The 27,969-nt window shown below is 38.3% G+C and overlaps 1 protein-coding gene across 7 annotated transcripts in view; it reads left to right on the top strand.

Moving 5' to 3' along the window:
- KLHL32 (kelch like family member 32) overlaps window positions 1–27,969 on the top strand; it is a 230,974-nt gene that overhangs the window by 52,335 nt on the left and 150,670 nt on the right. For all 7 annotated transcript variants that reach the window (XR_014248432.1, XM_082405247.1, XM_082405246.1 and 4 more), the window contains exon 3: window positions 73–253. Coding sequence is in view for 6 of the 7 variants with exons in the window: in XM_082405247.1 (XP_082261373.1) it covers window positions 73–253 (181 nt within the window). In the remaining variant the exon portion in view is untranslated. The remainder of the gene's footprint in view (window positions 1–72; window positions 254–27,969) is intronic.

The following is a 27,969-nucleotide window of genomic DNA, read 5'->3' as shown; positions in this document are numbered from 1 at the left end:
GAGCCTGGGGGCGGCTGGGCTGATAGAGGAACAACATTCACTGGATTGCTCTCCTCGCTCTCCTCCTCGCAGTATTCAAGAAATGCTGACAGGCCAGAGGCTCTGCCACTCAGAATCTCACACTGATAGCGTCCTGGCGGCACTGAATCAGCAGAGGAGTGACGGCATCCTCTGCGACGTCACCCTGATTGCTGAGGAACAGAAATTCCACGCTCACAAGGCAGTCCTAGCAGCCTGCAGCGACTATTTCCGGGTAAGTCAAGGTAGTTTGTTTGTTTATTTGTTTCTCTTAAGATATTAATAAACAGAGGATGACAGTTTTCCTGAACTGTCACACGATCATCAGCCAATTAGATAATCGTCCCCAGAGTTGGGAATGTTGGGGGGTTTTCCTGGTCAGACTGAGATTGGGGCCCCATTGGGATCCTCCCTGGGCTGGACACCTGGATGTCCCTCCAGTGGAGAGCAGACCTCTCCTTCGCATCTGAGCTGAGGAGCGTTCGACACTCTACCACCAAAAGACAGTGTGGCATTGTAGTGCACCGTAATGGGGGTGCAGGCTGAGGACAGGATGTTTCTGGATTCATGATCAGGACAATCTGTAAGACAATTTATTTCTTTAAAGGTCTCTAAATATATGTAGTGTCTCTGATTTTTTATCTTCTATGGATGTTCTCGTCTTAGAGCTTTCCAAATCTCTGCTCCAGGGACAGAGATGGAATTGACCTAAAGGATATTTATGGTTGACACGCGGGTGCCTGTTTAGCTGAAGATGTTGTCTTGTTAAGTAGAACTTTGGAGTTTGATTTCCAGTGGCTAATGATATGTGATGATGTGTTTGTTGTTATTGTTGTTTTTTGAAGGTGAGTGTATAGTATGGTTTTAGCTAAATTTAATTTAATTTAGTATTTCCTATGATTCAGGTCATGGACAAAGGACTTTATATACATATCTCATTAATCCTCACAGCAATCCATTTTATAAACACATGCACATGCTATAAAAATCACCATTTTACATGTAAGGAAACTGAATCTCAAAGATTAGGTAATTTGAGGTAACTCAGAGGTTAAGTAATAAGTCACACAGTTCCGAAGTGGCAGATCTACAATTGAAATCCATGTCTGAGTCTTAACCAGCATTCCATTCTACCCCTTATACGGATATAAGAAAGAAAATTGTGACAATTAATAAACAGATTTTTTTGAAGTATTAATTTCTGAATATACATGATTTAATTCTTATTTAATTTTTTTCAATGTTACTTCAGTTAACTAGTGATTAGGTAAGAATTTCAAAACATAATAGTATACAATCTCTATATAAATTAGAATATAAATTTAATTGTGAATTAAAAAACTTTTTCTTACCAAAGTCTCAAATGGTACAGAAACCAAATCCAGCCTGGGGCAGTTTTTTGGTTTGATTTGGAAATTTTCAATAGTAACCTTGTGTTTTGATGTTTAAGAGACAATATCAACTGTACTCAGTTGCTGTACTCAGTTGCTGTACTCAGCAGTTAAAGAGAATTTTCAAAGATGCCAAATGGTAAAAGAAAGATTAAAAAAAGTTTTAAATGTGATGAAACCTGGTAATGTAGAAGATAAAGAGGTAATTACTTAAAATATCTATCTAAAATTAAAAGTAGGGATTTACGTAATTCTAAACTGCAGAAATGAAGCGGAGTATCTGTAAAGTGCCCTTCTAGTTTCATTAATATAATGTACATTTTATACACTCTCACATTGTCAGGGATTAATCTTCCAGAAAGCTTATATTATTTGGAGGGCTTTTGAAACAACATACTTTGGGTTGTTATATATAACATGTGCACATTATAAAATACGAGTTTTTTCTTCTTGTGGACCATAATATAGACCTCTTGGTGCTTGGCTTCTCTCCTCCTAGGTCTCTGTGGGTTGGATTTTGAATTTAATTGGGGTTTGATTTTGTGCATGTCTGTATATGAGAGAGAGAATGTGCAAATGAGCGCATACATGTGAGCACTGAAGAGTATTTTACTTGCTGCTGGCATTTAACGATGTTTGCAGCTATTCCAGGTTTTTCATCTCTTTCACCACCATGCCCCTCATACTCTGATAGGTCATGCACAGAGTGCCTCCTTTAAAACACTGATGTTATAAAGCCTGTGAAGAAAGCTTTATTATTCCCATTCTGTAGATAAGGAAACTAAAGTGTAATATGTTTGAATAACTTGCCCAAGGACTGCCAGATATTAAGTAGGAGAGCTGATTTTCACACACCAGAGCACCTGTCTCCTTAAGTACCAAGTTGTGCTTTTTCCACTTAACCATGTGCCCTGCTGGATTCATACGCAGTCCCTTCAATCTCATGACCTGCTTGTGAGGTGAAATTTCAGTGACTTGTGTATTGATTGTTCAGATGGAGAAACCAAGACAAAGTTGGAACTCTTGGCACTTATCTCTCTTCTAGGCATTGTGATAAGTGCTGGAGTTATAATATTTAACCAGACATAGACTGAACCCTATGGAGCTTGTAATATAGTCACTATACTGGATGTTATTTTTGCCATATGCCCTGTATCTTTTGTTAGCTTTTGTCATAACAAACCACCCCAAAACTTAGAAGCTGGATAGTTCCTCTGGTCTGCCAGTTTCTCTGATCTATGCTGGATTCATTCTTATGTCAGCGGTTAACTGGAGAGTTGCCTGGAGACTGGATGATCTGAGTTGGCTTTGTGTACCTGTCTGGTGACTGGTAGGCTTATGGCTGGAGTTGTAGGGGACACTGGGCATGTATTTCTCACAAACAGGCTAGCCTGGGCTTTTTCACATGACAGCTAACTTCTAAAAACAGCAAGAGGGCTAACTTCAATGCACAGGTGCTTTTCAAGCTCCTGTTTGTGTCCTGTTTACTAACGTCCCATTGGTCAAGCAAGTCACGTGGCCAGGCTGAGTCAGTGTCAGTGAGGATACCAAAGGGCGTGGATGCAGGCAGGGGAAGAATTTGTTGCCATTTTTGTAACCTACCACTGTCAAGAACTGTCAAAGATTTGTGATTTATCCAAGTTGGAAACCAGCAAGTTAGTCTATCACTGGTTCAGAGATGCTGCTAGAAGACATGAAACTCTTAAGTCACACAAAGTGGGTTGGATCATTGAGGGTCATTGAGCTTAGGGAACCTGAATCTTTTATAATGCGTAGGAAACACGTCTGTCTTTTGCTCTGGAAGAAAACATTATTATACTGGGCAGTAAGCATGCCTACCCTTTGCTTTGCAAAGAAACATTCTATCTCTGAGTAAACAGAACTGCTCTTTGCTGTGACGGGAGATATCACTCTGTCATCGAAGGCCATTTGCTATAGAAACATCCCTGAAATGAGAGTTCAGAACAAGGACAGTCAGTGCCTCACTCATAATACATGCAGAAGTGCAAGAGACCCATGCCTTAAACTAGAATTATGTCTGTCTTCCTTGTGTCTTACACTCTACCACACTGAAACACCTAGAAACAGTATCCTGTCTGAGTAATTTCTGTATCTCTCACAACACTTACAATGTTGCCTCAGGCTTAGTAAGTATTCAATAAATATTTATTAAGTGAATGAAGAAATGTCTTCTAATTCTCAGAGAATTCCATGTGTATTTCAATTTTTTAACATCCTGCATATAAAATATGCAAATTATTCACGGATTTTTCTTTCTAGTGTGATCTGTTCAAATTAATTAGGTAGTCTGACCTAAATAGATTTTTGTACTCTGTATTCTGATATATGGCAGATTATTTTGAAGCTAAAATAATCGTGGATGGCAAGAGTGAGGAGAAGTCCCAAGTTTTGGTGTAAACTGTTCCTTTACATTGATCTGAGAGATGGTATCAGCTTTTCTTGCTTAAAATATGAATAGTGAACAGTTGAGCACAAAGTACTGTGGATTCCTGTGATCATCAGCATTTTAAATGAAAGGGTTAAAACACATTCTTCAGCCAAATAATAATGATTATTTTTTTAAAAAATTAAATTTAGGCTTAATATCAGCACAACATGGCGTTAGTCAAAAGCTGTAACTGTGTTAGACCAGGGGCTTCTTTTCTAAGAGTAAAGCAGGGGTGGAAGGAAGAAAGGGAAGAGCTAAGCGTCAGATCTGAGTTTGAATACAGCGGGAGGGACCATATCTCCCTGTTTGCCATTGTTTCCCACAGTCCCTGACAAATAATGGATGCTATTCTAATTAATATCTGTTGGCTTATTCACCCTCTTCACTATTTATTCTTTGAGCATAGGCAAGTCATTTGACTTATGTAAACCTATGTTTTTTTACCTGTAAATTGGTGATCATAGAGCATAACTCTCAGAATAGGTCATTCAGAGATTAGAGTGAGATAAGGTACATAATGCACTAAGTGCTACATCTGATACACATCACACCTTCAGTAAACATTATCTGTCTCTCTCCTTGGGCTAACTTGGGATCCCTGGTCATGCTCTGTCTGGCCCTTTGTGGGAAAAGAAGACTGCTCATCTCTAGGCTCACCTGGCTGCAGACTCCCTCACCTTTTGATGGGTCAGAATAGCGTTTTGGATTCATCCTTTCCCATCTTGTTATTTTCTGAATCTGACACCCCCTTCCTTCTTGCTTAGAACATTCTAGTAGCCACTGAACTTTCTCCTCCTCTGGTTGTCCCGTGACAAACCATTGTGCAGATAACTGTGTGGTGAACTTTCACTCCCCTGCTCAGGTCCCCCAGAGCTCCTCAAGGCCTTTCTGCCAGACCCCCGGAGTGTGCCTTCATGCTGTGTCATTATCATTCATCCTCATCTGTGTTCCCCCATCTGTTCATTGATCTTGCAGCCATAACTGTTCTCCAAACACTCTATTCCACCTGAGGGCCTTTCCACCTCTCAGCCTTGCTAATGACCATTCCTTCTACCTTAACCTCCTACTCACCCTTTGTCTACCTTGTCCATCTTCCAAGGTTTATCACAGCCAACAAGTTTGAAGTCCTCCACAAAGCCTTATCCTGCCCACCCTCTGCCACCTCTCTAAATTCATATGCAAGATCCCTCTTTTCTGAAGCGTCGTAACTGTAGCTTGTCTCACTCATGGAATTAAAGATCAACAAAATGAAAAGGCAACCTACAGAATAGGAGAAGATATTTGCAAACCATATATCTGATAATGAATTAATATCCAAAATATGTAAGGAGCTCATAAAACTTAATAGCAAAAACCCAAATACTGTGATTAAAAAATAGGCAAAGGATATGAACAGACATTTTTCCAAAGAAGATATACAGCTGGCCAACAGGTACATGCCCAACGTTACTATCAGGGGAAACCACAATGAGAAATCACCTCACACCTACTAGGATGGCTATTACCAAGACAAGAGATAAAAAATGTCAGTGAGGATGCAGAGAAAAGGGAACCCTTATACACTGTTGGTGGGAATGTGAATTGGTGCAGCCACTATGGAAAACAGTATGGTTTCTCAAAAAATTAAAAATAGAACTACCATATGATCCAGCAATCCCATATCTGGGCATATAAAAAGGAAATGAAATCAGGTTCTTAAAGAGACATCTGCACTCCCATGCTCATTGCAGCAGTATTCATAATAGCTGAGATATGGAAACAACCCAAGTGTCTGTCCATGGATGAATGGATAAAGAATATGTGGTGTGTGTGTGTGTGTGTGTGTGTGTGTGTGTGTAACGGAATATTATTTACCCATGAGAAAGAAGGAAATCCTGCCATCTGCAACAACATAGATGAACCATGAGAACATTACGCTAAGTGAAATAAGTCAGACAGAGAAAGACAAATATTGTATGATCTTACAGAAACAGAGAATAGAGTGGTGGTTGCCAGGGGCTGGGGAGTAGTTGAAACGGGGAGATGTTGGCAAAGGGCACAAACTTCCAGTTATAAGATGAGAAAGTTCTAGGGTATCTAGTGTGCAGCAGGGTGACTGTAGTTAATAATACTGTATTGTAGACTTGAAGTTTCTAAAAGAGTAGCTCTTAGAAGTTCTTAGTACATACACACAAGAAAAGATAACTGTGTAAAGTGACGGATGTGTTAACTAACCTTATTGTGGTAATCATTTCACAATATATATGTGTATCAAGTCATCACATTGTATACCTTAAACTTACACAGTGTGATGTGTCAATTATATCTCAATAAAGCTGGAAACTTTTTTTAAAAAGGAATTGAAGATTGACATGTATACACTGATGTGTATAAAATTGATGACTAATAAGAACCTGCTGTACAAAAAAAAAAAAGGAATTGAAGATGTGTCATGTGTTGCAGTCCCTTTCACCAGTGACTTCTCTGAAAGTGAATGACTAGCTGAGGACTAGTGAAGTCCATCAAAGTACTGTTGAACAGAATTGAATGAGGAAGTATTAAACCAGAGGTAGCAGGAGGAATTAGAGGCCTTATGATCTGGAGTGTATGTGAGAAATGGGATGAGTCAGCCTCTTACCCTCTTCCCTGTGGCAGCTCTGGGCAGTGGGCCACCCTGTAGCTTCTGGAGGCTGTTGTTTACCATTTGCTGTCTTCAGCTTCAATCTCCATGAATGCCTGCACTTTCTGACCAAGGAAGCAGATGTCTTGACTGTCTCACATAGCTTTGCATATGTGATGGCAAAGTGATTCAAATATGACATTTTGGAGAGTAAATATTTGACCATCACTTTCCACTAGAGCCTGAGTGTGCTCTGCCTATGTAATTTTTAGTTTTGAGAAAAGAGGATAAAGCCCACGATAATAAAAAAAAATCTGTGTTCCCTGTATTTTTATAATCATACTCTCCAGTCACTATTTGATTAAAATGGCATTAAAGGCTATTAAATGAGTATATAATATATAATTACAAATAAATGTTTTTTTAAAATTCGATAAGCATTTGTTACATACCTACTATTTTCTAGATGCAGAATGAATTTATAGTCTGGTAGGAGATACAGACAAGTGGACAAATAACTATAGTGTAGTATAATTATATTAACAGTTTGGGTGGTGTCAGAGGTCTTGAACCTTGTTTTTATCCCTCTTCCTCTCTGGCACTCTCAATCAATAATAACTACCACTAATTGAGTATTTACTGTGCTACAGACACTTAACTCTAAGCGCTCTATGTGTATCAGTTCATTTCATTTTCTAAAGAAATCTGTAAGATGGATGGTATTATTATTCAGTATCACCATCATCATCTCCGTTTTAAAAATAAAGAAATGGAGACTTGACGTTAAATAATTCACATTCGGGGCATGGAAGCAGTGACGTAAGAGCTGCTGGAGGCCTGCCCTGCGGCTGGAGAGGCAGGATGTGTGTGAGGAGTGGTGAGGGGGAGGGAGGTTGGGCGGGTGGTAGTGGTAGCAGCTAGAATACACAGGGCGCCGCGTGGATGGTGAGGGAGAGGAAGGACCTAAGAATGAGTGAGCTCCTGGCTGGTGGGCGCAAGCGGGTGCTCACACTCACTGCAGACCCGAGGTGAGGATGGAGCTGGGAAAAGGGCAGCCGCAAGGCAGTTTGGAGGAATCTGTACCATCCAGGGAGCAAGTGCGGAAGGCTGAGTGCGAGGACTTTAAGTTCCCCTTGAGGGGCGGGGCCAGTGCCTTTTTTTCTTTTCTGGTCCTTGCATCCCCGGCGCCAACTGCAGTGCCTGCCGCCCCACTGCAGACCCTCAGTATTCATTCTCCCCTGCTGCATCTGGCTGGAACAATTTCCTGCTGGGTCACAGGGGTGGGGCCTCCCCAGTCTCCTCCTCAGAATGCTCTCCCTCAGAACACCCATTACATGCACTGTTTTACACATTAGTTCATCTTATTTCTTAAGCAGGTTTCTTATAAAGACTTAAAGGTAGTAGCACTGCTGACAGTAAACATATAAGTGAGATCATTGTTGGGTTCAGGCTGTCTCTTATTTGGTGGTTTTAGAGACTCTTCGTGAACATTTCTGATGTTCAGAAATCATATATAAGACATACTGTGTTCATCACATTGAGGATAAACAGCAACGTACCATTGACAGTCATTTTGCTTCCAGCCGGTAAGCCTGCAGCCTCCTGCCTTTTTCCCCTGCCTGTTCCTGAGCCTTCACTGATTTTGTGAGCTCCCAATATGCTTCCAATAAACTATCTTTTTGCTTAAACAAATAAAATTAAGAATAAAAATAAATGTACATGAAATACTGTCAAATGCTATCTATGTAAATATTAAAGGACTTTGAATAGTCCTTTTTTGTCTTTTGTTCAGTCACCCCTGGCACCGCTTTCTTCTGGGCACCTTCTGAGCAGTTGCTGAGCTTGATGCTGTAATGAGGATTCACTCTTTTGATCCATAGGACTGTTGTCACATGCTGATTAGTGCCGTCCTCAAAAATTAAACGTTAGCTGGGAGTGATTCAAAAACTAACCTCCTTTTCAGAAAAAAAAAGAATAAAAATAATAGTAAAATAACCCTCAAATCCTTCAGTACATATAGTAATTATTTTTAGTTTATCTTTTTTTGATGGTTACTGTAAGCATAATAAATATCTACTACTGTCCTAAAAGGCAAAGCATTACTCTACAGTTATTTAAATTGGTGCCTGAATACCACTAAAATTAAATCCCATGATGTTCAAGATTTTCCATACTCAGTTTTACACTGACCTGTCCTGTGATTAATTACTTTCCTTGAGGCCAGATGAGTACTACTGAGTTCTGTGGTTATTGGGTGTTTATGCTGAAACAGCAGCCTTGTTAATTCTTGCAAATTTGCACATTGCTGTGTTCTTTCCTTTCCCCAACTTCTGCATTTTGTGTATCAATCACAGAGGCACCAGAGTATCATTTTCATAGTGCATTTGACTTATGCATTATATGGTAAACTGATTATTGTTTTCCATCAAATGAATACTTGTTTTAACATTCAATGTTATCATATCTGTTTATAGAAATAATTAAAAAGTAGAGCAATGTCTGTTAGGAATTAAAAACTACGGCTAAAGGCTGAGGTTTTACCAGTATTGAAGCTATTGTCAAGAACCTGCGGGATGGGGGCAGAACTCTTAAGGAAGTTTAAAAAGACTAATGGGCAGATTCTACTGGGCAGATTACGAAGAATACCGGAAAGTGATTCAGATATATGATGCTTTTAAAATGTACATTTCCTTCTTTGTTTTAGTTTTGATAACAAAACCATCAAGGAAATAATTTATTTTTAGGTTGTAGTTATATATTTTCACTACATTTGATTGAATTTTGGAATGCAGAACTCCTGGCAATAGGAGAAGCTAAAAATCCAGTATTAGGACCATTTTATCCCTGTCATATTCTTTTTCTGATGATAAATTTAGTTCACTGTATGCAACTACGAAATAACTAACCTTTAACATTTTTAATTTTTCATATTTTTAAACGTTTCCATTTTAATTTTCTTAGGTTTTACTTAGTATTTAATATTTAATTTTATTTAATATTTTTAACACAGTAACTATTACCACTTCACAAATCAATGTGCTTCTTTATTACTTCTTAATGTGGTAAGAACAGATTAACTCTATAGCTGACAATAGTGCCAAATGATGCACATAATTCACTACTTTCTCAATTCCATAATATTTACTGAGCATCTACTATATGCAAAAAAGTTTGTGCTTGATGTTGCAAGGGGTACAGAAAACATCAACACTCAGCTTCTGCACAAGAGGTAAAGGTTGAGACAGATCTTGGGAACATATGAGATTGCACATCAAGAGGGAAAAGAGAGAGCAGAAAAAAACATCTGTGGTTAGGACCTAAAGGATGCCTTTAGTCAGGTGGCAGAAAGAATGAAAAGATGGCCAAGGGGACAAAAAAGGAAAAGTCAAAGATATATAACTACCATGTACATTTTAATCAAAGTGCCAAAATTAAAGGGTTTCAAGAGATCAGCATTTTCTGCAGAAGATCAAGGAGAATGCAAAAAAATTCACTGTTGTTGAAGAAGTTGGTCTCAGTAGTGTGGGAAAGGAAGCCAAAATCTAAGGGGTGATGTATAAAAATATTGATCAGTGTTACTCGAGGTCCATGGACCAGTGCCAGTCTGTGAAATGCTTGTTAACTATCCATGCTAATAATCTGCTGAATGTTAATCAGCTACATCATGAAATACTGTGTTAGTTCAGCTGGCAGTTTTTCACAGGAAGCCTTTCTCAAGAAGCAAGTAGTGAGTTTGTGTTCTGGCAGGGATTTTATACCTTGTGTCCGATGGATAAGAAGCAATTTGAAGACAGCCTACTTTGAAGAGCAATGATACAGATAATAACAGTGTAGATACATACACCATTCCATTTTTATTTTTATTTTTTATCCAGCTTTATTGAGATGTGGTCATATAACATTGTATAAGTTTAAAGTATATAACTGTGATGATTTGATACACCTATACATTGTGAAATGGTTGCCACAATAAGGCTAACACATCCATCACTTCACATAGTTACCTTATTGTGTGCGTGTGACAACTATTAAGATCTACTCTCTTAGCAGCTTTTAAGTCTACAGTAAAGTGTGGGTTAACTGTAGTCACCATGTTGTACATTAGATCCCCAGAACTTATTCATCTTATAACTGGAAGTTTATACCATTTGGTCAATATCTCATTCCCCCCAGTCCTCAGCCCCTGGCAACCAACATTCTATGATTGGTTTCTATGATTTTGAATTTTTAAGATGCCTCTTATGGGTTGGCCAAAAAGTTCGTTCAGGTTTCGCAGTAAGATGTTACGGAAAAACCCCGAACGAACTTTTTGGCCAACCCAAGGTAAGTGATATCATATAGTATTTGTCTTTCTCTGTCTGATTTATTTCACTTAGCATTATGCCATCAAGGTTTATCCATGTCACAAATGGCAGGACTTCCTTCTTTCTCATGGGTGAATAATATTCCCTGGTGTATATGTACCACATCATCTTTATCCATTTATCTGTAGAAAGACATTTAGGTTGCTTCCATGCCTTGCCTATTGTAAATAATGCTGCAAGGAACATGAGAGTTCAGATATTTCTTCAAGATCCTGATTTCATTTCCTTCGAATATACACCCAAAAGCGGGATTGCTAGATCGTATTCTATTTTTAATTTTTTGAGGAATGTACTGTACTGCTTTCCATAGTGGCTGTACCAATTTACATTCCCACCAACAGTGTACAAGGTGTCCCTTTTCTCTGCATCCCCACCAACACTTGTTATTTCTTGTCTTTTTGATAATGGCAACCTTAGCAGGTGTGAGGTGACTTATTGTGGTTTTGGTTTGCATTTCTCTGTTGATTAGTGATGTTGGACACCTTTTCATGTACCTGTTGGCCATCTATATGTCTTCTTTGGGAAAATGTCTATTCAGATCTTCTACCCATTTTTTAATTCAGATTATTTTGTTGTTGTTGTTGTTGACTTGTATGTGTTCTTTTTTTAGTTTGCATGTTAACCCCTTATCAGATATATGATTGCAGATATTTTCTCTCATTCTATATCTTGCTTTTTCATTTTGTTGATGGTTTCTTTTGCTATGCAGAAGCTTTTGAGTTTGATGTAGACCCACTTATTTATTTTTGCTTTTGTTGCCTTTCCTTTTGGTGTCAAATTAAAAAAATTATCACCAAGATTCATGTCTAGGAGCTTACTGCCTATGTTTTCTTCTAGGATGTTGACAGTTTTTGTCATGAGAGGATGTTGAATTTTGTTAAATGCTTTATCTGCATCAATTGAGATGATTATATATTTTTTATCTTTCATTCTGTTAATGTGGTATCTATCATGTTTAATTTGCGTATGGTGAACTATCCTTGCATCTCAGGGATAAATCCCACTTGATCATGGTGTATCATCCTTTTAATGTTCTGTTGAATTTGATTTGCTAATATTTTGTTAGGATTCTTACATCTGTATTGATCAGGGATATTGGCCTGTATTTTTCTTTTCTTCTAGTGTCCTTATTTGGCTTTGACGTCATAATTGCCTCATAAAATGAGTTTGGGCGTATTCCCTCCTCTTCAGGTCTTTGGAAGAGTTTGAGAAGAAATGGCATTAATTCTTTCTTACATGTTTGGTAGAATTCACCAGGGAAACCATTTGGTCCTGGGCTTTTCTTTGTTGGAAGTTTTTTGATTACTGATTCAATCTCCTTGTTCATTATTGGTCAGCTCTAATTCTATTTCTTCATAATTCAGTCTTGGTAGGCTGTATTTATAGTAATTTATCCATTTCTTCTAGCTTATACAATTTGTTGGTGTGTAATTGTTTATAGTAGCCTCTTATGATCCTTCGTATTTTGTGGTATCATTTATAATATCTCCTCTTTCATTTCTGATTACATGAACTATGGTACCTCCATACAATGGAATATTATTCAGTGATAAAAAGAAATGAACTATCAAGCCATGAAAAGACATGGAGGAACCTCAAATGCATATTACTAAGTGAAAGAAGCCAGTCTGAAAGGTACTTAACTATATGACTCCAACTATGTGGCATTCTGGAAAAGGCAAAACTATGGAGATAGTAAAAAGATCAGTTGTGCCAGGGCCTGCGTGGAGGGAAGGATATATAGATGAAGCATAGGTGATTTGGGGGGCAGTGAAACTGATCTGTGTGATTATGGTAGATACATGTCATTATACATTTGTCAAATTCATAGAGTGTACCTTAATGTAAGAGTACTTTAAGAGTGAACCTTAATGTAAACTGCAGACTTTGGTTGATAATGGTGTATCAATGTTGATTCATCAGTTTTGCCACACTGGTGAGGTATGTTGATGGGAAGGGCTTACGTGGAATTTTCTGTACTTTCTCCTGAGTTTCACTGTGAAGCTGAAACTGGTCTAAAAAATAAAATGTATTAATTTTTTAGTGAAAGAAAAAATATTACAGGTACTTCACTGCTTTCTCATAATTGTTTTATTGTTTTCTAGAAAGATGACCTTCCGATTCTTTTTTTTTTTTTTTTTTGCATTGAGTGAGCAATTAGATTGTGAAAATGAAACCTACCCCTTAGGGGACTAGTCAGCTTTAATATATAATACGTCATGATTCTAAGAATAGAAGGAATGGATATGTTAAGCTGGCGAGCAGCGCTCTGGACGTGATCTGACTTGTTCTTGCATTAAAGGGCGTTGCCATTCCTCTGCACAGTGCCCTGAGCACCTGCGTACGCAGGACATTGTACTGACTCTGCTGCAAGAGAGTGGTGCAAATTCCAGTCTGAGTTTGACTTGGAAGGCAGAAGACTGATGCCCCAGCTCAAAGACTGGCAGCAAGAAAGAATTCTTTCTAACTCAGCCTTTTATTCTATTCAGGCCTTCAACTGATTGGATGAGGCCCACCCTCACTGGGGAGGGCCATCTGCTTTACTCAGTCTACCAATTCAAATGTTAATCTCTCCTGAAATGGAACCCTCATACACTGTTGGTGGGAATGTAAATTGATACAGCCACTATGGAAAACAGTATGGAGGTTCCTTAAAATAGAACTACCATATGACCCAACAATCCCACTCCTGGGCATATACCCAGAGAAAACCATAATTCAAAAAAACACATGCACCCCAATGTTCACAGCAGCACTATTTACAATAGACAGGACATGGAAGCAATGTAAATGTCCATCAACAGAGGAATGGATAAAGAAGATGTGGTACATAGGAAAAATACTCTTTGACATAAACCACAGCAAGATCTTTTTTGACCCACCTCCTAGAGTAATGAAAATATAAACAAAAATAAACAAATGGGACCTAATTAAACTTAAAGGCTTTTACACAGCAAAGGAAACCATAGACAAGACGAAAAGACAACCTTCAGAATGGGAGAAAACATTTGCAAATGGAACAACGGACAAAGGATTAATCTCCAAAATATACAAACAGCTCATGGAGCTCAATATCAAAAAAACAAACAATCCAATTAAAAAATGGGCAGAAGACCTAAATAGACATTTCACCAAAGAAGACATACAGATGGCCAAGAGGCACATAAAAAGATGCAAATCAAAACTACAATGAGGTATCACCTCACACTGGTCAGAATGGCCATTATCAAAAAAATCTAGAAACAGTAAATGCTGGAAAGGGTGTGGTGAAAAGGGAACTCTCCTGCACTGCTGGTGGGAATGTAAATTGATACAGCCACTATGGAGAACAGTATGGAGGTTCCTTAAAAAACTAAAAATAGAACTACCATATGACCCAGCAATCCCACTACTGGGCATATACCCTGAGAAAACCACAATTCAAAAAGAGACATGTAGCACAATGTTCACTGCAGCACTATTTACAATAGCCAGGACATGGAAGCAACCTAAATGTCCATTGACAGATGAATGGATAAAGAAGTTGTGGCACATATATATACAATGGAATATTACTCAGCCATAAAAAGAAATGAAATTGAGTTATTAGTAGTGAGGTGGATGGACCTAGAGTCTGTCATACAGAGTGAAGTAAGTCAGAAAGAGAAAAACAAATACCGTGTGCTAACACATATATATGGAATATAAAAAAAAAAAAAATGTTACTGATGAACCTAGTGGCAGGGCAGGAATAAAGACGTAGACATAGAGAATGGACTTGAGGACACAGGGCGGGGAGGGGGAAGCTGGGGCGAAGTGAGAGTAGCAGCGACATATATACACTACGAAATGTAAAATAGTTAGCTGGGAAGCAGCAGCATAGCACAGGGAGATCAGCTCTGTGCTTTGCGTTGACCTAGAGGCGTGGGATAGGGAGGGTGGGAGGGAGGCTCAAGAGGGAGGGGATATGGGGATATATGTATGCATATGGCTGATTCACTTTGTTGTACAACAGAAACTAACACAGTATTGTGAAGCAATTATACTCCAATAAATATCTATAAAAAAAAAAGAAAATATTCCAACATGTCATATCTGTTTAATTGTATGTATAAACCTATGTATGCAATTGATTCATAAAGAAACACATATTTGCTTTAAAAAAAAAAGATGTGATACGTATATACAATGGAGTATTCTCAGCCATAAAAGGGTATCAAATTGGGTCCTTTGTAGAGACATGGATGGGCCTAGAGAGCGTCATACAGAGTGAAGTAAGTCAGAAAGAGAAAAGCAAATATCGTATAATAATGCATATATGTGGAATCTAGAAAAATGGTATAGATGATCTTATTTGCGAAGCAGAAATAGAGACACAGATGTAGAGAACAAAAGTATGGATACCAAGGGGGAAAGAGGTGGGGTGGGAGGAATTGGGAGACTGGGATTGACACATATCCATTATTGATACTATGTATAAAATAGACAGCTGATGGGAACACGCTGTAGAGCATGGGAACTCTACCTAATGCACTGTGGTAACCTAAATGGGAGGGAAGTCCGAAAGGGAGGGGTTATCTGTATATGTATGGCTGATTCATTTTGTTGGGCAGTGGAGGCTAATACAACATTGTAAAGCAACCATACTCCAGTAAAAATAAATTTAAAAAAATGTTAATCTCTCCCGAAACATCTTCACCACACGCCCATTAATAGTGCTTTACCAGCTACCTGGGAACCCTGTGACCCAGTCAGGTTGACACTTAAAATTAACCGTCACAGACACTGTCTCTGTCCTCAAAGAACTTACAATTCTTAGAAAAGGTAAAACATACACACATAATTATAATTCAAGGCAGAATAAGACAGGAGCGTGTAATCTGAATCTCTCCCTTTTAGGGAGTCAGGTTTCTCTACAGGTTCTACACAGGCTTCCTCTGACGCTGTGTCTCATGTGGCAGTCTGGCAGTCCTCTTTTGTAATTTCCTGCCTCCTGACTTTCTAGTCCCTTCTCCAATACCCTACCACTCTATACAAATTTAACTTATTTATTTGCTCTCTCATTCATTAATTCATTTCTTTAATCATTCATTCATTCAACATGAATGAATGATAGTTATGTATTAGTTATGTACATAATGGTAGTTATGTATTAACTACCCGCTAAGTGCCAGACATTGTTGTAGATTGTGAAGATGCAATAGTATATAAAACAGAAAATTCTTGCTCCTAGGACACTTCCATTCTAGTTGGCCAAGAATGACTGTAAACAAATAGATAAGTATGGAGTTTGTCTAATGCGGGTAAAGGCTGTGGAGGACATCAGCAGGATGAGGTAGGCAGTGCTGGTCCTAGTGGTGGTGAGAATTGCCTCTTTTTTATAGGGTGGTCTGGGAAGGCCCACTTATAAGTGAAGGAGCAGGCTGTGTACTGCTTGTCAAGGAGCATCCCGGGCAGAGGGAACAGCGAAGACCAAGCCCTGCGGTGCGAGGCACTAGCAGTGTTTGTGAGCTGAAGGGAGGACAGGGGCCGGAGAGGAGTGAGCCGGCAGGGCGAGTAGCAGCACGTGAGGCCAGATCACGTGTGACCACCTTGCAAGCGGTTGTTAGGGTTTTGGTTTTTGACTTCAGTGAGGTGGGAAGTGCTGAGACAATTTTGACAGAGATGTAACATCACCTGACCTGTGTTTTGAAAAGGTAACTCTCCAGTTTCTGTCAGGAGATGAGAGTGGATGCAAGGATTCTAAAAGGAGGCTCTTAGAATAAGACAGGAATGAGGCGATGGCTTACACTGGGATAGTGGGGCTGGAGGTGCTATGGACTCTTGGATGCATTTTGAAGGAAGAAAGAGCCCAGGGAATTTGATGGGGAACTGGTCTTAGAATATGAGAGAAAGAGAAGTGGTTAAGGCTGATTCCAAGGCATTTGCCTAAGGCCCTGGAGGGGTGAGGTTGTCTTTACTATGATTAGGAAGATTGTGGAAAGACTAGTTTTGCAGTCATTAGGTTATGTTCACAGCAAAGTGTAGGCTTTATCACATGTTATCTAGCAGTTGTGCACATATGGTCGCCCCAGCCAGGTGGAGACTTTCCTGAGGGGAAGGGTTTCGGTTGTTGTCATGGGACCTCTGCCTAGCGCAGTGCCTCACACATGGTTTGTGCTCACTGAACACTTGAGGAATGAATAGATGGACTTTGCTGCAGGTGGATTACAGATTAAGTGCATTCTGGAGTCTGGTAGTGAAGATATGTAGAGTTGTGTTTTTATAGTGGCGGTGGTTTTTGTACAGATTTGCCATCAGTGGTCCTATTGGCTAGAAGTAGGGTATTATCTTTGTAATGAAATCATACAAAGAACTTCAGTCTCTGTGGAACTGAAACATCCAGCAAATGGTGTTTTTATGTACACAACGTTGTGCCACACCAAGAGCTGGTCTGAAAGCACCATTTGGGAGCCTCCTCTAGCCTGATAGGGGCCAAGCGTGCATACTTCAACAGCAAACAATACAGTGGGGACAATAATAATAGTAATAGTAATAATAATTACCAAACCACTCTCTTTTGATTCTTAAAATAGCTGTTTAGGTAGGTGTTTTTATTTCTGGCTAAAACACCATGCTCACTACAGGAACTGACTGCACAGCTTTATATATATTTGGGTGTTAGCTATCTGGGGGAAGAAATTGAATTTTTTTCAGTTTCCTATATTATCTAGCAAAGTGCTTTGAGCTTAATAACACAGTGAATGTTTTTGCAGAATAAATGAGTGAATAAATAAATAATTTTGAAGGATGAAGAAAACATTGGTCTGTAGTTATCTGGGAGACTTCTTGGAATAGGAGGACCTTACTGACACAATAAAGTCCCAGGAGTGCTTTCCAGGCTGGAGAAGCATTAAGGTAGTCCTGGAGGTGGAGAGCAAGCAGAAGAAATCATGATAGCTTGTCTTGTTTTGTGGCAACCATTGTACCAATGAGTTAGTCTCGTTTGATTGTGACATCAACGAGATGTGATAGCTATTCCCACTTACCTAGAAGAAAATTAAGACTGAAAAGGTTGGGGAAGTGTCCCAAAGTCCCACGGTTATTAAGTTGTGGAGCAGCAATGCAGAGCCAAGGCTGGCACTTCCGAAGCCCGTGTTTTATCATGTTGCTTATACCATGTGGCACATGGCACCCTGTCCCCTTCCCTCCACTGGCAAATCGGAGGAGGGTCCTGCCACGAGCTCCATTTCCGTCAGTTCCCCGGAAAGCACACCAGGGCTCAGGGAGCTGCCTGAACTGCTTGAGGCTGGTGTGCTATCAGTTCCTTGACACGACTCTGGGGTATCCCTGGTTGCCTATAATAATTACACTTTCTAAGGTTCAACATAAAAAATTTAATTTTAAAAAGATAAGTTGTACAGCTTAAGAGCAAGAAAGAGAATATATTTTGTACTCCAATAAGGAACTCACATTTTTATAAGAGAATTAATTATAGAGGCAGTATAGTTTTAGACTGAGACCAATCTGGTTTATAACAGCTTTCTTCCAATATCTTCTGGCTGTGTATGTCTTTGGGCAAGTGGCTTTATCTCTAACTTTCATTTTCTCCTCCAAGTGTAAAAGTAGGTAAATTGTCACTTACTTCATGGGGCTGATGTGGAAATTAAATGAGATAATAAATGTCAGGTGCAAACCAAAGGTCTGAAACATACCAGATGCTAAATTGGTGGTTTACTGGTATTAGCGGTGATTTTTATTTTCCAAGCAGAAGAGAGCAGAGTTTTGGTTTTTAAACCAAAATTCTGTTAGGAAGCAGCTTGTTTTAAGGCTACTCAAGAAAGATAATTTTTGCCAATTTTGTCTGTTTCTTTGATTTTAATATTTCTTTGATTTTGAAATTCTTTTTCCCAAGGCGATACTTTTGAGATACAAATCTTTAATCTTCTGAAATGCTCTAAGCTCGCCATGCACCCCAGATTTTCTTCACTGTTACTTCTTTAGGATTTACCGGCCATGTAGTTGTTTTTGCTTTAATTTAAAATCCAGGATTATTGTAAACGTAATTTTAAATGTTTGGAAAGTTGTTCATGGGATTAAAAAGAATGCAAGTGAGGTGTTCCTTTGCTTTATTTTTATGAAAGGGGAATTTGTGTGTGTATTTTGTTGTTGGAGTGTGTTTACTGTTTTGAACTTTGTTTTCCATTTTGAATTCCCTGTTTGATAGAAGTGGGATGAGATCTTGCTGGATAGTAGAAAAGAAGGCTGTGTATATTTCATGCTCACACCTACCCAAAGTATCATATGATTTCATATTTAAGAACAGTTTTAAAAGTGTGTAAGGGGCTTCTTGACTTTAATCCTAATGTCTTAAAAATGTATGCAGAGATTAGCTTTTGGGGGTAATTTGCATTCCTCATGAAAGAGCATTGATACCAGTTCTGGGGACTGAGGGGCATTGTCAGTCAGAGGGCCTCACACACAGGCTACTGTGTCTCCAGTCTGTGAGGACTTCTGTTCAGCCTCATACAGAAAAAGGCAAAATAAACAAACTGAGATGGCCCCAGCAAGCTACTGCTTTTTCTACCCCTTGACTTTGGGGTGAAAAAAGATTGGGGACTGGTTTTTTTTTTTTAAAGTGAGCATACAGGAAAATATAGGACACCTTAGGTCATGCACCTGGCTCATTGAAGATTATCAATAAATGAAAAATAGTAGAAGCAATGGTAGCAGCCGCAGAACAGGTAGCGAGATAAGGTAAGGACAGTGATTGCAGAAGCAACTGTGGTAGGTTCTGGTACAGCTGATGGAGCAAAGGAGGATGGTAGAAGAGAGTCAGGACTTGTACATATGTCTGTCCCTCCCTCATCCCCCTCACCCTTGCTGCATACTCAGCCCTAGGCTTTGCACATAATTAGTATAGCAAATATTTTTTGAAACATTTATGAGCATCACTCACATCATCACAAAATATTTTATAAATTGAGTCCTATAAAATGCTTTGTTCCCCTAAATTATTTCTATTGATACATCATCGTGTTATCTTAGATACAGAGGAATTTACTCCTTATCTTGTCTCAATTTTGTGTGTGCATAAGTGAAGAAAGTACTACAAAAGTGCTTTATTAAAGAAAAAACATCTGTTAATATCTTGTCTATTATATTTGGTTCTAATATTGAAAAAAATCCAAATGACTTTAAACCTTGCCACCTAGGGAAGGAAATAGCAATTTTTTTTAGATCTAATAAAACTAACCTAGAAGAGTAAAAGATACATTCCTCTATATCTCTTATCTTTTTTTTTTTTTTCTTCTTCTAAGCAGCAAAACAGTCACTAGTTTCACCGAGTCTTTTGGGCAGCAAGTTAGAAGTGTGGAGTAGCAAGGTTACTGGAGATTTTCCAACAAGGCAAAGCAAATATTTGTGAATGCGTGGAAGTGTTTCTGGACCTTAATTCTTATACCGGGTATATGCTACAGTCCCTTATAACAAGATTCTACTTCTAGTTGGTAAGCGAGAGATTCCCCATGGAGCATTATTATATCACGGGGTGGGGCAGTGTTGGAACACAGTGTGTTTATCATATTTGCCATGATTTCATTGCTGGGTTGTTCATCTCTTGTTTAGCCAAGTCCACATTAAATTCCATTAGGTTAGCATTTGAGGTCTTATAATAAAATTTCTGGTTTTTGGAATGGTAGACATGTTCTTCTTTGAATGCTGCAAGAGATGATTGCTGACAATAATATGAACCATATTTTCATGTTGTAGCCAAAAGTCAGTTTCAAGAAGCTTTGTGATAAATCACCTAGAAAAAACAGTGAATTATGTCCTAATAGTTGGAAGGAGACAAGCTTTCTAATAGAGATGACAATTTTAATTATTCATCACAAAATATATGTGTGGTGGGAGCTAATCTCAAAGCTATAATAAAAAGAAGTGTGTGCTTTTGTATATAATGAATGAAAAATGTCACTTTAAAAAGGCAGTGAAGACTCTTAAATTATAAAAATGTTGAATTCCTTTGCCATAAACTTTAAAAACTCTATATAAATTCTTCTAAAACCCCAACTCACTGAAGTTTTGTTTTTCAGATCAGTCTTTCATCTTGAATTAAAATTAAGCATCAGGATCATTGCAAATGAACCCCCTAGTTATTTAAATGTTAAAATAAACTTATTTGAAACTACTTAAGGGAAAAGAATATTAATAGCACAAGGATTGGCCTTACTAAGGAAGTAACGGTTTTTATTCAAACTGCAAAATCTAAACATTTATCTATTGATGTCATTCATTTAACATCTCTATTTGTTTACTAGCCTCAGTACTCTGTGTATTCACATTCCTTATCTTCATTTAATCCCCCAATAACTGTCAAATGTAGACATTTAGAGCAACTTTACAGACAAGGAAATTGAGCTTGCTCAGTGTTGAATAATTAAAGTTTGAACAGCTGCCCCATGTCAGAGTCCAAATCCCAGCCTAGGTCCACATGCCTGCAAACTCCCTAAATTTTCCATGACACCAAGCTGTGTGGACCTCAGAAAATTTCCTGAAGGTCGCCATTAGATACGAGCATTGTGGTAGGCAGAATAATGGCCCCGAAGATGTCCACATCCTAATCCCTGGAGCCTGGGAATGTTCCCCTGCATGGCAAAGGGACTCTGCAGATGTGATGAAGTTAAGGACCTTGAGGTGAGAGATTATCCTGGATTATACAGCTGGGCCTGCTGTAATCATGAGGGTCCCTAAAAGACCGAAGAGGGAGTCAGAAGAGTCAGAGTAGGAGATGTGACAACGGAAGCGAAGGTTGGGGTGATGTGATGGCTGTCTTTGACGAAAGGGGCCACGAGCCAAGGGATGTCACAGCCTCTAGAAGCTGGAAAAGTCAGGGAAACAGATTCTTCCTAGAGCCTCTGGAAGGAACACAGTCCTGCTGACACTTTCATTTTAGCCCAGTGAAACCCATTTTGGACTTCTGACCTCCAGAACTGTAAGATAACAGATTTGTGTTGTTTTAAGCCACTAAGTTTGCGGTAATTTATCACAGCAACAGTAGGATACTGATATAAGCATCTTAACAATAGCTAGCTGAAGTGATTTTTCCCTTGATGTTCTTGTGAATTTTCAGATGTGGTTTCGCTTAAATAGTAAGCTGTAGCCCTGATCTCATAGATGCTGCCTGATAATGTTGGGAAATGACACAATCATAGGTCTCAGATTTGAAGAACAATTAAACTATACATGGGGACCACTGAATAAGAAGTAATTGTATTCCTTTATCTCAAAGCAAGATATCCGAAGAGTCAAATGGATTTGACATATTGGTGTAGAAAACTTAATTATTATTATAGCTGTGGTTATTATTTTTTACTATTCCTTCCTCAGCACCATAATTCAAAAGGAGCCCCTTTTTAATGTTTCAGCTTTGCCTTGTAAATAACGAGAGATCACTGTGCCCTCAGATGGTGTGTGACCAGTGAGTTTTGTAACCTTAAATAGAAGAAATCCTATGACTTGTGATTTTGTGAGAAAAGGATATCCCCTTTCCTTTAAATAAGTGAAGTATAATAAGTGCTTTTAAAATAAACCTTGTGGGGAATAATGGTCCTGGTACTTTATGAGGAACAGATTTGTGAAATTGTGTGCCGTAGTAGAAGATGCAAATTTCAGTAGTTAGGATATCAGAGCAGTTTGGTATCAGGAAAGCGCACTGAGCTAGTGTTAGGCGAATTTGTTTTAGAATCTTCTCTCTCTATTGTTAACTTGCCACATTATCTTAGGAAAATTACTTCACCATTTGTGCCTTAGTTTCTTTGTCTATAAAACTGGGAAGTACCTGCTCTGCTATCTCATTAAAAAAATGTGCTGAGATAATATAAATGTCAGCGATTAGAAAAGAATAAAAATAGCTACAACAATGTTGGGTAGTATTTTTGTTATTAATAAGAAAGTCCCTGATGTGTGCACACACACACACATACACATATTCACACACACACACGCTCACACACACAGACACACAGAGACACCAAGTCTAGCAATGAAAGACCCAATAAGGCCTCTTGATTCCATGGAAGGATAAAGTAACATTTAGTAAATGGTGTGTTTATTAAGAAGTTTTTCAATCTTTTGATATAAGCTCCATAAAAACCTTCAATCAGAATTTATATTAATTTTTCAGTGTGTCCAGAGCTGAAATGTTTATCACCTACTGACGCAAAGGAAGGAAACAGCAAACTATGGGAATTAAGCCAACTTTGCAACTTTCTGTGACTTATTGAGTTAGATTATTTTCCCTTTTGTCACAATATTTGTCAAAATGGATAAAGGATTAGTTTATAAGTTTGTTGTCATAAAGTTTAAAAGTGTGAAAAATTAGCATAAGTGCAGTGGTTTCTCACCTGGAGCTTTGTGTACCCCTCAGAGTGCAGATGAGCCCTGGGGATGTGGGGGAAACCTTACTATCAGTAAATTTTTATATCAATTTAATTTCTGCTTTGGGGTTTGTTTTATAATGTATGTAACAGATTGGCATATATCTACATAATTTACAAATATATAAATATTAAGGCTCCTGCTCAAAACATGTTTGTACAATCAAAAAGTTTGGAGAACTTAAAAGCTTTTGCACAGCAAAGGAAACCATAAAATGAAAAGACAACCCTCAGAATGGGAGAAGATATTTGAAAACGAAGCAACTGACAAGGAATTAATCTCTAAAATATACAAATAGCTCATGCAGCTCAATATCAAAAAAACAAACAACCCAATCAAAAAATGGGTGAAAGATCTAAATGGACATTTCTCCAAAGAAGACATACAGATGGCTAAAAAGCACATGAAAAGCTGCTCAATGTCACTAATTATTAGAGAAATGCAAATCAAAACTACAATGAGGTATCACCTCACACCAGTCAGAATGGCCATATCATCAAAAAATCTATAAACAATAAATGCTGCAGAGGATGTCGAGAAAAGGGAACCCTCCTACACTGTTGGTGGAATGTAAATTGGTGCAGCCACTATGGAGAAGGTTCCTTAAAAATCTAAAAATAAGCTACCATTTGATCCAGCAATCCCACTCCTGGGCATATATCCAGAGAAAACCATAATTTGAAAAGATACATGCCACCCCAGTGTTCACTGCAGCAGTATCTACAATAACCAGGACATGGAAGCAACCTAAATGTCCATCAACAGAGGAATGGATAAAGGATATGTGGTATTATACATATACACAATGAAATATTACTCAGCCATAAAAAAAAGAATGAAATGTTGCCATTTGCAGCAACATGGACAGACCTAGAGATTGTCATACTAAGTGAAGTAAGTCAGACAGAGAATGACAAATATCATGTGATATCACTTATATGTGGAATCTAAAAAAGGGTGCAAATGAACTTATCTACAAAACAGAAATAGAGTTACAGATGTAGAAAACAAATTTATGGTTACCGGGGGTGGGGGAGGGGGAGGGGAGGGACAAATTGGGAGATTGGGACTGACATATACACACTACTATGTATAAAATAGATAACTAATAAGGACCTACTGTATAGTACAGGGAACTCTACTCAATATTCTCTAATGACCTATATGGGAAAATAATCTAAAAAACAGCGGATATATGTATATATGTATAACTGATTCACTTTGCTGTACACCTGAAACTAATACAACATTGTAAATCAACTATACTCCAATAAAAATTTTTTAAAAAAGTTTGGAGAGTACTACAATAGTGAAACAGAACACAGAATGTAATATTGAACATTCTAGCTTTTTTGTGTACTAACTAGGATTGTAGTGATAAATGTATTCAAGGTTGCAGCTTTTTTTTTTTTTTTTCAAGGTTGCAGCTTTTTTAACACTGTCAGAAACTGAAAACCAGGTTAAAGGAAATGATTGGCAATTTAAGTAATTGGCAGTTAGGTTGAAAAGTTACTCCACAGCTGAGGAAAGAAACCTCCATTCTGTAGACAGCTAACTCAGTTCCACTTGAAAGCATTATCAGGGCAGAGATTTTTGTCTTTCTTATTCACTGCTAAACCTGCAACACTTCTAACAGAGCATAGCATATAGTAGGCACTCAACTAATAGTTATTGAGTGAGCATATGAATTTTTTGGTATTATGTACCAAGAAGCAACATGCCATTTTGCTTATAGTTGCAGAATAGCCATAGTAGCTATCATAAAAGGACCCAAGGTAGAGTTGTGGGGTTTTTTTTAGTAACTTTATTTATTTTATTTATTTATTTTTGGCTACGTTGGGTCTTTGTTGCTGCATGCGGGCTTTCTCTAGTTGCGGCAAGTGGTGGCTACTCTTCGTTGTGGTGTGCCTGTTTCTCATTGTGGTGGCTTCTCTTGTTGAGGAGCACGGGCTCTAGGTGTGCGGGCTTCAGTAGTTGTGGCACACGGGCTCAGTAGTTGTGGCACACGGGCTCAGTAGTTGTGGCTCACGGGCTCTAGAGCGCAGGCTCAGTAGTTGTGGCGCACAAGCTTAGTTGCTCTGCGGCATGTGGGAATCTTCCTGGACCAGGGCTCGAACCCGTGTCCCCTGCATTGACAGGCGGATTCTTAACCACTGTGCCACAAAGGAAGTCCTGGAGTTGTTATTACATGAAAGTTTGAGTCATTTTTCTCTCCTTTTTTTGAATAACTGTAAGTGGTGAGTATGTCTCTTGGTCCACGGCACTCTCTTTGACTTTCTGCATTTTTTTTTTTTCTAATTTGCTGTCTGGCTGTTTCTGGATCTCTTTATGCATCTGTCTGTTTTACTTTGTATCACCATTCTCTCTTTTCTTCATTTTCCTTTTATCTTTTTTCACTGATCTTCCCCTTAAAAGTCTCTCCCTAAACAATAAATGCACACTTTGGCTTTATAGTGAGTAGACTTTGAAACACATGTTGATAATTTATCAGTTGGATAAATGGAACATTTTTAAAGATTTTTCTCAGACAAAACCCATGTTAAATTAACTTTTAATAAAGTTGGCTTTTGGATATTATTTTGGAATAGGAAAAATGTCTTTTCACCTTTACTCAGTTGACTATCTTCACGTAAATGAAACAGTCTTAACACTTAATTCCCATAAAAATACTTACATTCATTTTTTCATCTTGGTACTTTTCATACAGTTAATTTAAACATTACAACTCTTTCATGGTGGTTGGGGAATAGTTAGTTAAATTTTTAGTTAAGAGAAATGTATTCTTTTTAGATCATTATGTTTAGATTATTGTATGTAATACAATTGGCTTTTTTTTAATGGCGAAATCACGTATGTTGCTATAAGCAGTTTACCAAAAAGGATTTAAAGTTAAATTAAAAGGCAATGAAAACATATAGCAAAATAAACTGTAAACACTGATAAATGTAATTGTCAAGAAGTAAGTAGGTGTGTTTGGGATTTAGGGGATTAACAAACAAAGCTGTGTTGTGTCTAAAAGATTTTACTTGAGCTCAGAGACAGATGCCAAAGCTAATTCCAATGGGAGATTTCTGTATTCCCAGGGTTCTTATCCAAGGTTTAGGACAACAGAGGGAATGCTCTCATCATTGCGAGAGTAACTGGTGTGCTTACCTATATGTAAAGGTGCTCGTAGCATCCCATTCTGGAGAAGGGCTGATGGAACAGATAATGCCGAACACAAAATAGAAGGCTGGGACTCATGCAAGGATTAAGTGGGCAAAAGCATGAAGCATAGAGAAATGAATTGTGCCACGCTAAGGGGCCAGGGTTTTCTGTGTTTGAAGTAGTGATAGACAAACCAAATAATTCAGCAAGGTGTAGAAGCCAGAATGTGGCAGAGACAGCCAGCTAATACCCTTTCCTTCTGGAGTTGTTGCTTGGAAGTGTCTACTCAGTCAGGGACTTCATTTTCTAACACCCCTTGCTTCTAGGTGGGACCACGGGACTCGTTCTTGCCAAATGCATATGGAGAAAAGGTATGAGTTGCTTACAGGGCAAAGTGGTTATGAGCAGGTACGCCTGCTCCATTTCTTCTTCTCTGTCTAGAAGCCAAATTGAAAGGACTCAGAGGAGAGCAGAGCCCTAAGATAAAAGGACTCTGGGCCCTAAAAAAACACATAGAGAGTGGCTTACCTAGGGATACTCACACTGGAATGTGTGTGTCATGAGTGAGTGAAGCCATGGGAATTTGGGTTTTATCTGTTATAAAACTACCTAATGTCCCATTACCTTAATTAATACAGAATTATCAACAGATTCAACAGATGAATGAAACTATGACAGTGTGGAAAATGGTTATTGATATAATCAGAAAGAGATTTTACATTAAGTATAATTAATACTGAATGAAGAAAACTTTTTTCATTGCTACCTATGTACAAAGGGAAATAAGAAACAAAAAAATGTGAAAAATTATAGCACAACATAAGATGGCAGAAGTTAAACCAAATATTTTAGTAATACTTAGTAATAAGAATATATGCGAACTGTTCAAAGTAATTCATTGAAAGGAACAAACTCAGATTGATTAAAAATATAAATCTAAGTACATTTTGTTTGTAAAAAACATGCCTCAGAAAAATATATTAGACACAAAGTATTTATAATAATATTAATATGGCACAGACTAGAATTCAAGAAGAACAGAATTAGGGCTTCCCTGGTGGCACAGTGGTTGAGAATCTGCCTGCCAATGCAGGGGACACGGGTTCGGGCCCTGGTCTGGGAAGATCCCACATGCCACGGAGCAACTGGGCCCGTGAGCCACAACTACTGAGCCTGCGCGTCTGGAGCCTGTGCTCTGCAATAAGAGAGGCCGCGACAGTGAGAGACCTGCGCACCGCGATGAAGAGTGGCCCCCGCTCACCGCAACTAGAGAAAGCCCTCACACAGAAACGAAGACCCAACACAGCCAAAAATTAATTAATTAATTAAAAAAAAAAAAAAGAACAGAATTAGAAGGGACAAAAAGTGATATTCCGTGCTGACCAAAGTAACAATCCATCAAGAAAGTAACAGTTATGAACCTATATCCACTTAATAAAGCTTCAAAATATATTAGGAGAATTATAGGATCATAAGGATAAATCAACAAATCCTCACTCATAGTGGGAGATTTTTAATACTCTTCTCTCTGAAACCGACAGATCATGTAGACCAAAAAATAATGAAAATGTAGCTAGAGGATCTGGATACACACATTCTCAACAC

This window comes from Balaenoptera borealis (assembly GCF_965194805.1).
Source record: "Balaenoptera borealis genome assembly, chromosome: 9".
Lineage (NCBI taxonomy): Eukaryota > Metazoa > Chordata > Mammalia > Artiodactyla > Balaenopteridae > Balaenoptera > Balaenoptera borealis.
Note: the sequence above shows the minus strand (reverse complement) of the source record. Positions and strands in the feature narration are given on the sequence as shown.